Source organism: Plecotus auritus (assembly GCF_963455305.1).
Source record: "Plecotus auritus genome assembly, chromosome: 4".
NCBI lineage: Eukaryota > Metazoa > Chordata > Mammalia > Chiroptera > Vespertilionidae > Plecotus > Plecotus auritus.
This window is the reverse complement of record NC_137775.1, coordinates 74876191-74891997: the sequence shown is the minus strand read 5'-3', so window position 1 is coordinate 74891997 and position 15807 is coordinate 74876191. Positions and strand designations below refer to the sequence as shown.

Genomic DNA, 15807 nt, shown 5'->3' with positions numbered 1-15807 from the left:
TTCAGTTGAAATCTCCAATTGTAATGTAACTATTTTGTAACAGGGAAAAATCATAGAAACCTATAATCAGAAAAAATCTAACTCAGTTCTTCACTTTGTCAGGAGAAGAAACTGAGGTTAGTGACTTGCACATGAGAAATGACTTGGGCATATTCTGAAACTAATTTAAGAAGATCCAGGATTAGAATTCAAGTTCCCAAACCCAAATCCTATTTCTTCCAGCACAAAGTTTACCTCAAACATGTATTTTTAGAAACAATAAAACAAATTAATTTTACACCAAATAATTTACCCCTGCGCTCAATATAAGCCTGGCCTTATAATAATCAGGCTCAATTTGCCCTATTCTGGAAATGCTACTGAGTCAAAGTCACTGCCATTGGTCTCTCAATTTTATTTAATTTATTTTTTCCTTATTACTCTTTTAAAAAAAATACTTGTATGCTTAGCTCAGTGTGAACACTGAGAACCCACTTTTGCCTGCACTCATTTACCCAGATGAGAGCAAGGAAAGTGGGATACTGTCCATGGTTTATCAACTGGGAATCTACCTGGTTTCTGTCTGTCCCTCTGTGCTGTGACATAACAGTTTTCTGGATTCTCCTGTGTTGTAGGCATAATACTAAAAAGATCCTTTCAATAACCTTCATCCTTGATTTATCTTCTCCCTTTGAGTGTGAGTGAATTCTCTGTGAATATGACATCATTCTGGTCATTACATTATTACGATAACAGGAGATTATGTGGGTGGACCTAACATAATCAAACAAGCGCTTTTAAAGCAGAGGTCCCACCCTCCATCCTCCTTCAGCAAAAGAGGAAGTCAAAGAGATTCAAAAGATGAGGGAGTATAGAAAGCAGGGATGTTCTCCCTTGCTGAGATGCAGGGGTTTATGGGAAAAGACCCTGCGAATGATCTCTAGGAGTCAAAAGCTGTACCTAGCTGAGAAAACAGGCACCTAAAACAGGTTTTCACTATAAATGAATTCATAATGTACTAGCATGTCAATTTCCAAGTAGTTGCCTTAAATTAATCATGACCAGGTCTAAAGAAAGTATGATACTTATACAGATTAGTAGGATCGAACATAATTCTTTTTGATTTTTTCTATTTTCCCATTATTTTTAGAATTATATTCCTATATTTTTCTGAACAAAACTATGTGGAATAAGAGTATTTGAAAAGCATAAAAGTTCCTATTTAAAAGTATAAAAATATTTTAATAGTTGTCAAATACAATAGATGGCAGAAGTACTAAAAATTTGGTTTAATTTACCATTTCTGAAGGTAGAGTGGATAGACCAGAATACTTATCTATCTTATGGAAACCTATTATTTTTTCCCCTAAGACTCTCATGCTTCTTCAGTCTCCTTACTTCCACTTGTTTCACACCAAGGACAGCAGATATTTAAAAAATGCTTAAACAATTTCAAATGCAAATTTTTAAAAATCAACATCAAAATGTCTTTGAGAAAATTTGCTTTGAATGAAATTAATCATGTAGGATGAGAGTAAATTTTAAAGTGAGTAAACTGCTCACCATTAAATCTAGAACTGCCTTTTCTAGAAAGTCTGTAAGTGCTAAGATTAAATTTTCCCAAGAAATTAATGAGAAGCATTATTAAATCATGGATTAGCTCATTTGATGTGTTAATGGGTAAGCATTTTTTTTAAAAATTGATAGAAACAAGTGGAAAGCTTCATACAGAAATGTATTAAAAGATGATTTAAATGGTTCTCTCTTTATGAGAAAGATTCATATAAAGAACATGAAGAGTAATTTTTCAATTTTGAGACAATACATGTGTTTTTATTAGCAAAACTATTAAAAGTGAATTATTTTTGTCAAAATTAAACATACATAGTACATTGAGAAGCTTTCACTTGACCACATTCTTAGTCCTGTATAACTTAAAAACAACTGTTCTCTAAAAACGTGTTGTATTTTGGGACTACTGGCTCTTTCCCAGAATTGTTTTGCATATTAAAGTGTAATCTTATGTATTTTATCTTTAAATCTTTAAAATACTTCTTTAAAATCTGGGCACACAAATACTTATAATTTAAAAGTTGAGGTAGGTCCTGATATTGTTTATATAGTAAAATGAATAAAATAATACTAAAATGAGTTTAATTTCTTACTTGTGATTTAATCAATTAATATGTAATCTCTCAATAAATTAACTTTTTGAAATGAACTAAACAGAGACAATGGATTAACTTTGATTTCTATCACAAGAAATAAAGACAATTAAAGCCAAATTAATAAAATACATATAAAATTAAGTTTTGCATAGAGATTATAATTTAAGAAAAATCCTTATCATTTATAGTGCTGGTTTTACTAGTACATATGTTTAAAAATGAAACAAATATTTTGGTGATGAATTAATCATGAGGATAATTTTGAAATAATTTCTTACTTTGTTTCTCTTTTTCATAGAGAGAATGGATAAGATTAGTCAATTAAATAATTGTCACTCCAAAAGTAGTACCTGCTGCCTTATCTAATGGCTGGTACTTTTCTAATAAATGCTAAAAAAAATGCTTTTTCTAATTTATGCTAGAAACTTATTTTTCCTACATCCTTTTCTTTTGAAAAGTTCTTTTTGATGCTAATAACATTTATTATTATTGCTAGGAGTTTATCTTTGGCTCGCATACTTACTTGAAACTATTACTTTCTTACCATCAACAATGTCTATCCCAGTCTCTGTTTTGAAATATAATACTTAAAAAAAAACACATTTCAATCTCCATGTCAGATGAATTCAGTTTGTCTGCTTGTCCACTTGTGTGTTTGTGTTAGACAACCAATCCCCTTTGTCATGACCATATAATACAGGCACAGGCAAGAAGCATAGCAACCTCAGGAGATAAACATAAATCCTCTTTTCATTAGCATGCCAATAATGGACAGGTTTGCTTCAATATTTACGTTTTTCTCTTAATTTAAATACATTTGTTTTGCACTTTTATTGATTTTACTGTTAAGAATAATGATAGAGTCCAGCTGGTGTGACTCAGTAGTTGAGAGTTGACCTATGAACCAGGAGATCACAGTTCGATTCCAGGTAAGGGCACATGCCTGGATTTTGGGCTTGACCCCCAGTGGGGGGACTGCAGGATGCAGCCATTCAATGACTCTCTCTCATCACTGATGTTTCTATCTTTCTCTCCCTCTCTGAAATCAATAAAATATTTTTAAAAAAGAATAATGATAGGTATAATTTACCTAGGCCTACTACCTCTGGGTACTCAGTTAAGCACAGTACATGCATTGTCTGGTTTAATTTTCACAAGAGCTGTTTGCAGTGATTATGATTATTATTCCCATTTTAAAAAATATATTTTTATTTGTTTCAGAGAGGAAGGGAGAGGAAGAGATAGAAACATCAATAATGAGAGGGAATCATTGATCAGCTTCGTCCTAAACACCCCCTACTGGGGATTGAACCCCAAACCGAGGCAAGTACCCAGACTAGGAATTGAACTGTGACCTCCTGGTTTATAGGTAGACACTCAACCAATGAGTCACACCGGCCAGGAGATATTTCCCATTTTATAGTGACAAATGTAAAGTATGCCTAAGATCACACAATTACTAACTAGAATTGGAGCCAGATAGTTTGACCATAGAGCCCAAATTCTAAAACCCTTATACTGTAGTAGTAAGGACCCTGTAGAGAACAATATGCTAATGTCTACAGGGCATTGGTAAAAGAGCACAGGTCCTTTACATAACAATTTCAGTTTCTAATTTATTTCTGTGGAATCAAAATTGACATTATTCATATCTTATGCTTTTAAAGTAAAATAAGTATAAACTTGGAGGTAATTCCTGTGGGGTTAATAAATATAAGAATACTACTTGTCAGTTGGTGAAAAAATATGTAATTTTTATAGGTCCTATTGGTTTAAAAGAAGACTTTTTCAAGCATAAACTATAATACTTATATATCTTCAGATATAAATATTATCTAAAAAACAAAATGTTACTCTTTATTGCTTTCAGCTGTCAAAATGATAAAAGGCAAGTTTATTTTATTTTTTCCCATTACACAAAGCTTGTTAGAGTGCTGTAAAGAGTGACAGAGGCACTGGTATTGAAAAAAAGAGATAGATGAGCCACTAGAGGAAATAAACATGTATCCATAGTCTAAGTAATATGGTAAACTGCTTACAAAATTTCACCCAAAATAAGAGCATAGATTGAAAATCAAATAGAAAAAAATAGTACATGGTTATAATCTTAAATCAAGAGTTGTGTTTATGGTCTAAAGTTTCCAAATTATATCTAGACTTTTACCCATTTGCAATTACATACTGGATCATAACATCTTGTTTTCCAGCATTAATCATTCTTCAAAAAGTAAAATATGAATGTTTCAGAGGATAGAGAAGATAAAGAGCAGATAAATATAATACGAATATAGGAATTAATATGTTTTTTACACTAAAGGATCCTGTAATTCAAAGCTGAGATTTTAGGTGTTAGACATTGTCTACCATCAAGTTGTAAATGTAGGATGAGGAGTGAGGCTCACAGGAAGGAAGATACAGCCTCATAAGGAATTTAGGGAGCTCAGGGAAGGTGGCAAAGACTGCCTCAGAGCATCAGCTCTTGAATCTTCTGGAACTAATGATAAAAATATAAAAGTATTAATATGAATTAAAGGAACCTAGTAAAGGTTTAGAAAACTCAGCCAAAATATAACCAAGAATTTAGAACCATGTGATATGCAAGACTGTGGCTTTATTCAGAAATCAAATATCAGAATAGGGTGCATTAGTCAACAAGTGGATAAGTCAAAGGTAGAGTACATATCAAAAAAATCCAGGGCAAGCATCAAGCTTAGATTTCAAGTACTCATAGCTTAAGAACCAGATAGGTATTAATTGTGGTTGGGGCAGTAGCCAGGAAACTTAGAGAGTCTATAGAGTTAGATTAAAAAAACTGAAAGTTTAAGGAGCGGCTAACATTTAGGTGGCACGGGACTGCAATTATCTATAATAATAAAAGTGTAATATGTAAATTGACCGAACAGCCAAACAGCAGAATGAATATCTGGACGACCTTCCTGACAACCTTCTGGAGGAAGCCACAGCTGTGAGGGCCGAGGCAGCTGGGGCTGCGAAGGCCTACTCTTGCATGAATTTTGTGCATCGGGCCTCTAGTATATTCATATAATCCTAAAAAGTGACTCCACAAAATTAGTGATAGCCCCATTCTTCAGATGATTTACAGTGACTAATCAGATAACTTTTCTAAAACCAAAAAAACTAGTAATGGTTATGCTATGATTTGTTCATCTTCCAAGCTTCTGCCATTTACCAAACAATGAAGTTGTAGAACTCAGAGTTTTTAAAAATTTGGACAAATAGCTTGGGAAATGAATAAGGATTCCGCACAAACTTTGTGTCTTTAGTGTGTCTTTACAGGAAGATGGTGAGACACACAGGAAGAATATCATATGACAACAGAAGGCAGAAATTGGAGTGATGTAGCTGCAAGCCAAGGAACACCCAAGATTGACAGCCAGCACAAAAAACTAAGAAAAAGCAAGGAAGCATTCCCCTCTATAGGCTTCACTGAAACAGTAGGGCCCTACAAACAACTTGTTTTCAGACTTTTAGGTTCTAGAAATATGAGACAATAAATTGCTGTTATTTTTAGCCACCCAGTCTGTGCTACTTTGTTATGGCAGTCCTAGGAAAATAATACATTTCATCAAAATATATTCATAAATTCAGCCTCTGTATCACAGTTACAAAATTTCAGCATCAATGTTATCAGCATCTGTCTTCTTTTTAAATATTTTCTAACCCTAGCATCTTCTCTCTCAATAGTCATATTACATCATTAGGTCTCTCCACTCCATTTGACTTCCTTTTTTATCAAACACACAGCACATAGATAACACATACACATACACATACATGGAGTATACTAATTATACTGTCACACCATCAGGGCACAGATAACTTGGATTATTAAATATTGTGATTAGTAGAGAGTTCCTCCATTTAACACAAAGTCACAAATAAATTTCCAAGAATAAGTATAGATTAACATATATTTCATGTTGAACATGACTAATTAATTCATGGCAGACACAGAAGTTAGAAGGTCTTTCTGTGCTCCAGGGATATAATCAGGATTATCATTATAAACTTACCAGACTTTAGCATTGTAACATCTATTATTAGACACAGTTTATAGCTGATAAAATGCTAGATAAATGTACTTATAGCATGTCTAGAAAAAATTGGTTTGCATAATTTTCCCTTATTTGTCTTCATTGAGTGGCTTAAGATACTTTTCTCTGCTTAATAATACAAGTTACCAAAAAATAAAAAATAATCTAATAGATCAGCAAATCCTTTTGGCTTGACCTTCACATTATATCAAGAATCTAATAATTTCTCAAGACTTTACTGCTGATACCTGGACTGAGCCATGGTCATTTCTCACCTGGACTGGGGCATCATAGTCGTAACTGGTCTCCCTGCCTGTCTGCCCCAGTCCCACCCACTAATCAATTCTCAATAATGCAGCCAGAGTGACCACCCAGATTATGTCATTTCTCTACCCAAACCCCTGGAATAATTGTGTTTCACTCAGAATACAAGACAAGCCCTTAAAATGGCCTAAGGTTCTTAGAATGTGATTTTGTTTGCTCCACCCTATTATCAACTTGACTTTAACATCTAAAAGTCTCTCTCGTTTACTTACTCCATGACCATGGATTCCCTGATGTTCTCAGTAAATGTCAAATGCACACCATCTTTAACACAGCATTGACCATTTACTCTTTATGGGACAGTCTTCTCCCTATATTTACACAGCTTTTATCTCCTTCAAGATGGCTTACTCAAAGAGATCAAACCTGATCATACTATTGTTTCTCACCCCTCAACCCAGACCTTGTGACACCCAGCCCCCTCCTATTCTACTCTACTATTTTTTTATATCCATATAGGCTATCACATCATATATAATATATTTACTTATATTATATGTGCATATTTTATATGCATATATAATATAGAGGATAAATACACTGTAGAATAGAAAATAAAAATATTATATATTAACAAGAGGCCCAATGCATGAAATTCGTGCAAGAGTAGGCCTTCCTTCCCTTGGTTGCTGGCACTGGCTTCTCTCTGGAACCTGGGACCTGGGCTTCCCTCCAGCCACTGGCTGGCACCTGGGACCCGGGCTTCCCCTGCAGCCCCGGCTTCATCTAGAAGGTCATCCGGAAGGACTTCTGGAAGGACTTCTGGTCTAATTAGCATATTATGCTTTTATTATTATAGATATACATACTTACATATACACTCTCTACATATATTAGAACTATACTATGAACACTTTGTTACATATAACAAGTTACATAGAAATACAGGTTTATTAAGCTTAGTGTTTGTAATCTGTCTCTTTCTACTAGAAAATAAGCTCTAAGAGGGCAAGAAGTATCTGTTTTGTTTAGTATCACACACACGATAATTAGACACCAGAACCTGGTGCATCCTCAATAAAATGTGTTGCTAACTGAAACATGGTTATTAAGAAAGAACATATGTTATGCTAATCTTAGATGATAACACTGTCAAGCAGTTTGAGTAATATCTTAATTATTGACATAAAATAGCATCTCAAAATATTGTTGGACATTCATAAAATGACAACTTGTCATACTGAACTACATGCTGCAAATATAAATAGACTTCAGAGGCAAGTGAAATATCTTTTTATCAACTTACTTCTACAAATGACTGACAGTAGCAAAAAGAACTGAGAAAAACTATGTTGGTGTATAGACAAGTCATTTCCCACATTAACAGAATTAGACATGTGGGCCTTGCTCAGGGGCCAAGGACCATGGGCTTCAGGCTTAAATATGTCCATTTAGAAATAAAAAAAATATTAACTGATATATTTTATGATTACGTAATACTTATTTTTGAAACTTTATCTAGTTAGTCTTCATAGAATTTATTTTGGTGTAAGGTAGAGAGTATTAATTCTCAAAATAACAATGCATCAACACAATTTAGTAAATACTAAAACATTTCCCTATAATTCAAATCCTCTTTTTATGTATTTTACTAGTGACCCGGTGCACAAAACTCATGCACATTAAAAGGGGATTAATTACAGGAAATAATTTAATATTGCTATTTGCCCTTTCTCTATAATAGAAGTGTCAGAGATGAAAGAAAATTAGTAAAATGTATATGAAAACCTTCCTCCTGTCAGAGTCTGGGGCATACCATGGGACCCAGAGTCAAGTCCCCGCCCACCCACGTGCACCTCAAAATCCCATGAGATCCAGACCCAGCCAGTCCCACCCTTGTCAAGCCCTGCCGGGCAGGGGTCGTAGCCTCAGGTCCCCTGGCCCAGCACCAGGATGGGGGGTGTGGCCTGAGGTCCCCCAGCCCAGACCAGATTGGGGGGCGTGCTTTGAGGTCCTCCATCAAGCCCTGCCAGGTGGGGGACATGGCCTGAGATCCCCTATCAAGCCCTGCTGGGTGGGGGGCACGGCCTGAGGTGCCCCATCAAGCCCCGCCAAGCGGGGGGACGCAGCCTCAGGTCCCCTGGCCCGGTGCTGGGGTGGGGGTGTGGCCTGAGGTCCCCTAGCCCAGCACCAGGACAAGGAAGCACACCTTGAGGTCCCCTGTCAAGCCCCACTTGGTGGGGGGCACAGACTGAGGTCCCCCGGCCTGGCGCTGGGGTGGGGGGAGCAGCCTGAGGTCCCCTAGCCCAGCACCAGGACAGGAAGCACACCTTGAGGTCCCCTGTCAAGCCCCACTTGGTGGGGGGCGCAGACTGAGGTCCCCCGGCCTGGCGCTGGGGCGGGGGAGCAGCCTGAGGTCCCCTAGCCCAACACCAGGACAGGAAGTGCACCTTGAGGTACACTGTCAAGCCCTGCCAGGTGGGGGACACGGCCTGAGGTCCCCTGTCAAGCCCCATGGGGGTCGGGGAGGGCGTAGCCTCAGGTCCCTGCTGATTGCTCATTAAGGTTCCTTATGGGAACTTGGCCTCAGCTGTGGGTGCAGCCATCTTTGTGATGGAGTGATGGTCAATTAGCATATTCCCTCTTTATTAGATAGGATATCTATTATGTATATCTGGACTTTTTATTCTATTTCCTTTTATCTGTATCTCCTGTAATAATAACATACTATTTTATTACAATTTATTTTAATATGTTGCATAAACATAGAAGCTCCCTTATTACCATATCTATTCACTATTCCCCATTATTCTTATACTTTAAAATGACTTGATTAAGTTCTAAATATCATTCCATTTTAACTTGTTTGAAATTGTTTTCTACTTTTCAGATATAGTGTTTATGTAGTAATAAGTATTATGTAGTATTATTTTTACCTATCTGGTTCTTAAGCTATGAGTACTTGAAATCTAAGCTTGATGCTTGCCCTGGATTTTTTTGATATGTACTCTACCTTTGACTTTTTCACTTGTTGACTAACCCTATTCTGATACTTGATTTCTGAATCAAGCCACAGTCTTGCATATCACATGGTTCTAAATCCTTGGTTATATTTTGGCAGAGTTTTCTAACCCTTTACTAGGTTCCTTAAAAGTCTTAATACTACATAATACTACATAAACACTAAACTACATAAACACTATATCTGAAATGTATAAAGCAATTTCAAACAAGTTAAAATGGAATAATATTTAGAACTTAAGTAATTTTATTTATTTATATTTTTTTAAATATATTTTTATTGAATTTTTACAGAGAGGAAGGGAAAGGGACAGAGAGTCAGAAACATTGATGAGAAAGAAACATGGATCAGCTGCCTCCTGCACACCTCCTACTGGGGATGTGCCCCCAACCAAGGTACATGCCCTTGACCGGAATTGAACCTGGGACCTTTCAGTCTGCAGGCCGACGCTCTATCTACTGAGCCAAACCAGTTAGGGTTCATTTTAAAGTGTAAGAGAATAATGGGGAATAGTGAATAGATATGGTAATAAGGGAGCTTGTATGTTTATGCAAGCTTAAAAGTCTGAGACCTCAAATAAGGACATCATAACGCCATTTATATAATTTCATGGCTATTCAATAAACTTTACCTTTCAAACTCTGCTCTGTAGAGTTTTAAGCAGTTTTTTTTTAATTAATGAAATTTCTCATTAGATTTCCAAAATGGTATGTAAAAAATATGTGCACATGTGTACATAATCATTTTGACTTTATGAGTTTAATGACACTACCTCTTCTGTTTCAACTTTAAGAATGGCATTGAATTTTGTTGGGATCTATTTACATTTTTTTGTGTTTGGAAAATGTAAGTACTAGAAAATATGAAGATAATATATATCCTTATGATAAAAATAAAAGAAAAAATACTCTCAGTAAACTATAAATTGTCAATGTCTTTTTACATAATGATATAAATTTTATCATTAAATGTCTTAATTTGACTCTTTTAATTCCTGAATAAAATAATCCTTTGTTATTAACTAGAATTTTATTAATATTATATTGGATCATATTTTAATTTAGAATTTTATGACTATGAATGGGATAAATGAAACCCCTTTTTTTATTTTGTGCAGTTTTTGTTATCCATTACTAATTGAGAATATTTGGGGCAGGAAGCCCTGGTTGCTGTTATAGTCTTCCCAAATAGTTAGTAGAAAAAAAGAGTCATATCACTATAAGTAAACAATATCTTCTTTTTTTCTCTTAAACTTCATTTATTTCATGAGTTAAACCAAACCACAAAGGCTGGTTTGGTTTAGAGGATGTCTGAGAAAGACAATTTTGATCCAATTAACCAGCACTTCTACAGTTTAAAATTACACAAAACTTTAAGAAACATATTGATAGAAGTAACCTCATGATGCCTCACTTTAGAGTGTCATTTTTTTCTTCTCAGCTCCAGTGTAGCCTGAGGAATCCACTAGAGCAGTGGTCGGCAAACTCATTAGTCAACAGAGCGGCAAACCGCGGCTCACGAGCCGCAGTTTGCCAACCACTGCACTAGAGCAAGGGAGCCCAGAATTATGGGCTTTCTACCTTTTATAATTTTTTAGTAAAGAAGTAGAATGTAGGGAGGTAATAATAGTACCCAATGGTCCACTAAAAAAAACCTACAAAGAAATTCTTCCTTTATCAGTTATCTACTTGTTCTATATTTTGCCAGTGTCATGGAACCTAATTAAGATTTTAGCACTACAGACCATTCTACTGTGGCCTACCCCATCTTTCTTTTACATGAAGAGATGTGTTTTTAAAGACCAAATGTGTTTTTAAAGATCAGTTCCAGCTACGGAATGGGTTTGGTGAATGAGAAACACAAGTAGGATACCAGGAGACTGGAAGAAAGTAAGGTTGGGTGTATATCTCCTGATCTTTTCCTGGTTGGTTTGCCTTGGATGGCCTGTGACCTCTTCCTAAAAGCCATGGCTTCTGTAATCTGGCAGCTTTTCTCCTTAGGTTCTGGAGTTTGATAACTGCTCTTTACTTTTTCCCTCTGGGTGTTGGGGTAATAATGGCATTCTGCTGTTACTAGTCCCATCAGAATCATACAATCTCTCACTGTTTTCCTTAAATTATACCCATATCTTTGTAAATAATTTCTTTATTAAACTCTTCCCAAATGTTCAATTAGAGTGTGCTATCTATTCCTTGATTTGGCCTTGGCCAACACAGTGGGTGAACATATTGGAAATTATCAACATGTGCCTTGTAAATGATTATTATATCTCAAATAATTAGGAAAGCAAGTGAAACTGGGAAGAGATGGGGAGAACTGGAGGAGGTCAAAATCATCAAAGAGTATTTGCAGTTGGAGTTAGGGGATGAGAAAAATGGAATGTGACAATTTTGTTCATAAAGAGCAAGCCTAGAATTTGATTTTCTGGAAATAAGGAATTTGTGCCCTGATTATTTCTAAGGGACTAATCGTATTAGAGTAGAAGGTATACTCAGCTGCATCTACTAAGAACCTTATATGTGACACAAGTGATGTATAAGGCATTGCTGATGTGTCATATTAGTTACACAAAAATCTTTCATCTTTTAAAAGTACAAGAATACTTATTTAAATTTGTAATTTAACTAATTATGAACATTTTAGAAATTTTGTAAAGAGAGGTATGTGGGGAGGACTGGATGAAGGAAGATGAAGGGATTAGCTAACCCAAAGACATAGACAACAATGTGGTGTCAGCCAGAGGGAAGGGTGGGGCAAGGGCTGAGTGGAGATGGGCAAAGGGGAGGGGGCAGGAATGGGGACATTTGTAATAGTGTCAACAATAAAAATAAAAAATAAAATAAAATGATCACTGTATAAAATAAAAGTGATGAACATAAAGAAAAAAGAAAATCATATACTAAATATACCGAATATAATTTGGTCTTTCATATTACTGAGATGCCAGACATAAATTACACACCTTAACACTTATATGTGTTTCCTCTAAAGCACAGATACACAAAATCAATTTTTCATTGAATGAAAAATAACTGCACTGCTACCATTTCACTTGAAATTCCATGAGACAGAACTTCTTTAATTAATGAAAAAAAATCTGTTTAATAAATACAATTCATTAAACTTGTTTTGCATGCTTTCCAATTTTATAGTAATTACAAAGGTAGAGAAGACTAGTGATGTCTAAAGTGCTTTAAAGTAAGAATATTTATCTAAGAAAAGTGGCTTTTCATTATTTCAAATTCACACATGGAATATTATCTTGTTTCAATATTTATGTAGTATTTTGTTAAGTAAAAGACATGAACTTAATTAATATTCTGAGTTATATTCATGAAGGCATCACAGCTTTGCAGTAAGAAATGATAAACCACACCATGAAGAATGGGAAAACCCAACCAAGTTCCCTTAATTTCTTCATCTTTCCCCTTTTAAAAAAATAAAATACCAGTACTGAAGAAAATGCTAGGAAATTTGTTATACTGTGTTCAATCTGACAAAGAAGCTATTTCAAGAAATGAGAATAATAAAAGTTATTCCTAAACTTTGAAAGATCCATTATAATGAATTGAACTAGTTCAGTTTCTGATTGCTTGTCAGCAGTAGAGCCATCTCCCACAAACTCACCTATTGATCTGGTAGCCTTTGTGGCAGTGCATAAAGAATAACCTTCTGTGTCAGGTACAACAGGAGGTGCCTTCTGCATTGACTGGCTGCTGCCCTGATTACAAAGAAGTTGTTTAGGGCACCTGGTGACTACAACAGGCTCTTTCTTTTCTGTAGAAAAGAAACTCATTTCTAAAAGTTTATTGAATTGAAACTGAGAAACTCACCAGAAATCATCAGCTGACGAGGTGCTGGAATGGACTCCAATGAAGACAAAGTAAGAGATGTAGTGACAGGAAGCCACTGGCCTGCGGCAGCAGATTCCCAATTATGCACACTAGACTGAAGTTCCCATTTGGACCATTCTGAAGAAGTTCTGAACTCTTTTTAAAAATCAGATGTTAAAGGCAGATCATCTGTATAATATGGCCAATGTGGCGTAAATACAGACATGGGAAAAGAGGTCTGTATTGGAAGTGACTGAGTTGGTGAAGTGGTGTGTAATGCAGCAGTAGAGGTTGCTTCTGAAATATCAGACATTGAGTCTACATACGGTGAACGGTTGTATTTGAGGTCATTTGAATACACAGTTTCTGGATAACTTCGTAAATTTAGTTTAAAATCCTTATGAACTTTGAGCTGTTTTTGAGATCCTTTACTCTCTTGCATGCCCAATAAATTGCCTTGATTCAGTGTCTCAGTGGGACCCACAGTCATACCATATTGTCCTATTTTCAATATTTTAAAAATGTTTCTTGATACTAACAGATCATCAGTAGTCAGTTTTGAAGTCAAATCAGAATTCATCAAATCAGAAGAGACAGTTTGTGAAGGGATGATGGGTAAACAAGTCTTATCCAGACATAAATTAACATCCAAATTACTTTATAGGGTAATGGATTTTTCCAAGGATAAGGATAAAATTATTCCTTTTGTACTCTTTTTAGAAGGAAATAAAGATGACAGTTCTGTGAATGCTAGTGATGGCATTATTTCAGTAGCAGAAGAAAATAAATGCCCAGAAGTGATAGCTTGAGTTCCCATTAGTGCATACCAGCTGGCTAATATCTCTGAGTTCATCCCGAATGTCTCATAAAAATGGGACTGTTCGCTATGCGAAACTTGATCTGAGAATTTATGAGAGGATTTTATTTCCGTCATAGAACATGTTGCACATGTCTGGCTTAATTCACTTAAGGAATCAGCAGTCTGTGATTCGGTGTTTGTGAGTCTCTGGTTGCTAGATGCTTCAGTAATAATCTGATATTCACTGGGAATGGAGGCTTGTATAGTGAATCTGGGCAGATTTGATGAGTTTAAGATGGCTACCTGTTTAGATGTAATTATCTTAGCAGGAGAAATGGGAGACATTGAGAAGCTCATCAATCTCTAATACTCTCTTCTTGAAATTAAGGTAACAGCTGAATATTCTTCAGTATCCTCTTGAGCCCCCCTAGAAACAATTGGAGGTATGCTTATGGAAGCAGTTGTGAGCAGGAATAGAGGGGAGAGGAATGAGTGCCTGTTTAATGCAGCATAGGCCCCTGGAATGCCACTAATTACTGAACTCATTGTGGCAGCAGATAAGGCAACAGCCCGATCATTGTCAGGTAATACAGATTGCGTAGAAAAAATAAAATCTGTCATTAAGGAAGAGATGATAAAGGAGGTCCTCTCTCTTCTATTGAAGAAAAAGAATCCTGGTGTGACAGCTGAAGTTTGGATAGGCATATGTGAGACAGATCTTGTGCTCTGGACAATTTGTGTTGTGTCATGATCATCAAAATTCAGAAACTGAGAAGAGGAAACATCTGTGGAAGAAGTAAGAGTGTGTTTTGTTGAAAGTTGTCTAGTAGAAATTAGCTCTTCCAATAAATAGCTTCCAAGGGATATGCCAATACTTAATGCTGACAAACCAGTGGTTGAGAGAACGTCATGCTTGAAAATGTCTGTCTCTTTTAAACCTTCAGAGGAGAAAAAAGCCAACTTAAAAATAAAAAATAAAAAATGAATTGAAAATGAACAGCTTTGGCCCTGGGCTGACTCTTCTGCAAATTACACTGCCACTTCACACCCATTATATGTAGACAAATATGGCTCTATAAATCATATAGCATATAAAAGTGTATGAGAAAGTTTAGTGACTACACAAACTACATAAATGTAAGAAATCCTGTTATTCACACTCAATGAGAGGGCCACAGTCAGAACAAATGGTGTCAGGCAGAATAGCCATATTACAAAGTAAATGACCCCTTTGAATTACAAAATATTAAAATTTACAATTCTTTGTCCTTGATAGGATCAATGACTATTACTATTTGACCTATTGGGTTAGGGATGTCAGAAAATATCATTTTACTTTCTAAATTGGTAAAATATTCTGTATATTAGATCACACTATATTTTAATTATTTAAAGTATCAGAAATTTATATAGGCAAAAAATAGAAGAGTCTACCTTTCTGCCCTTAATATCACCCTTCAAAAATATTTTCTTTAAATAATGAATATCCTCTTAAAGGTTATAATTCTTAAAACAAACTTCAACATTAGCTATGATTAATCAACAACAACAACAAAAAACTTCAAACATGATATATAACCAACAAGAATTCTAAGACAATTTTACGCTCTTGATTTATCACAATATCAGAAATAGGTCAGAAAATAAGTTTCAATATACAACTTTTTCAGATACAAACGTCTTTATA

The 15807-nt window shown here is 35.4% G+C and overlaps 1 protein-coding gene across 1 annotated transcript in view; it reads right to left on the bottom strand.

Annotated features, from left to right (window-relative positions):
• Positions 1–15807, bottom strand: part of EYS (eyes shut homolog) — a gene marked incomplete at both ends in the record, with an annotated part of 1444019 nt that overhangs the window by 729021 nt on the left and 699191 nt on the right. The window contains 4 exon segments of the mRNA XM_080665107.1: positions 13322–13470; positions 13648–13979; positions 13983–14483; positions 14487–15058. Of these exon segments, the coding sequence (XP_080521233.1) occupies positions 13322–13470; positions 13648–13979; positions 13983–14483; positions 14487–15058 (1554 nt within the window).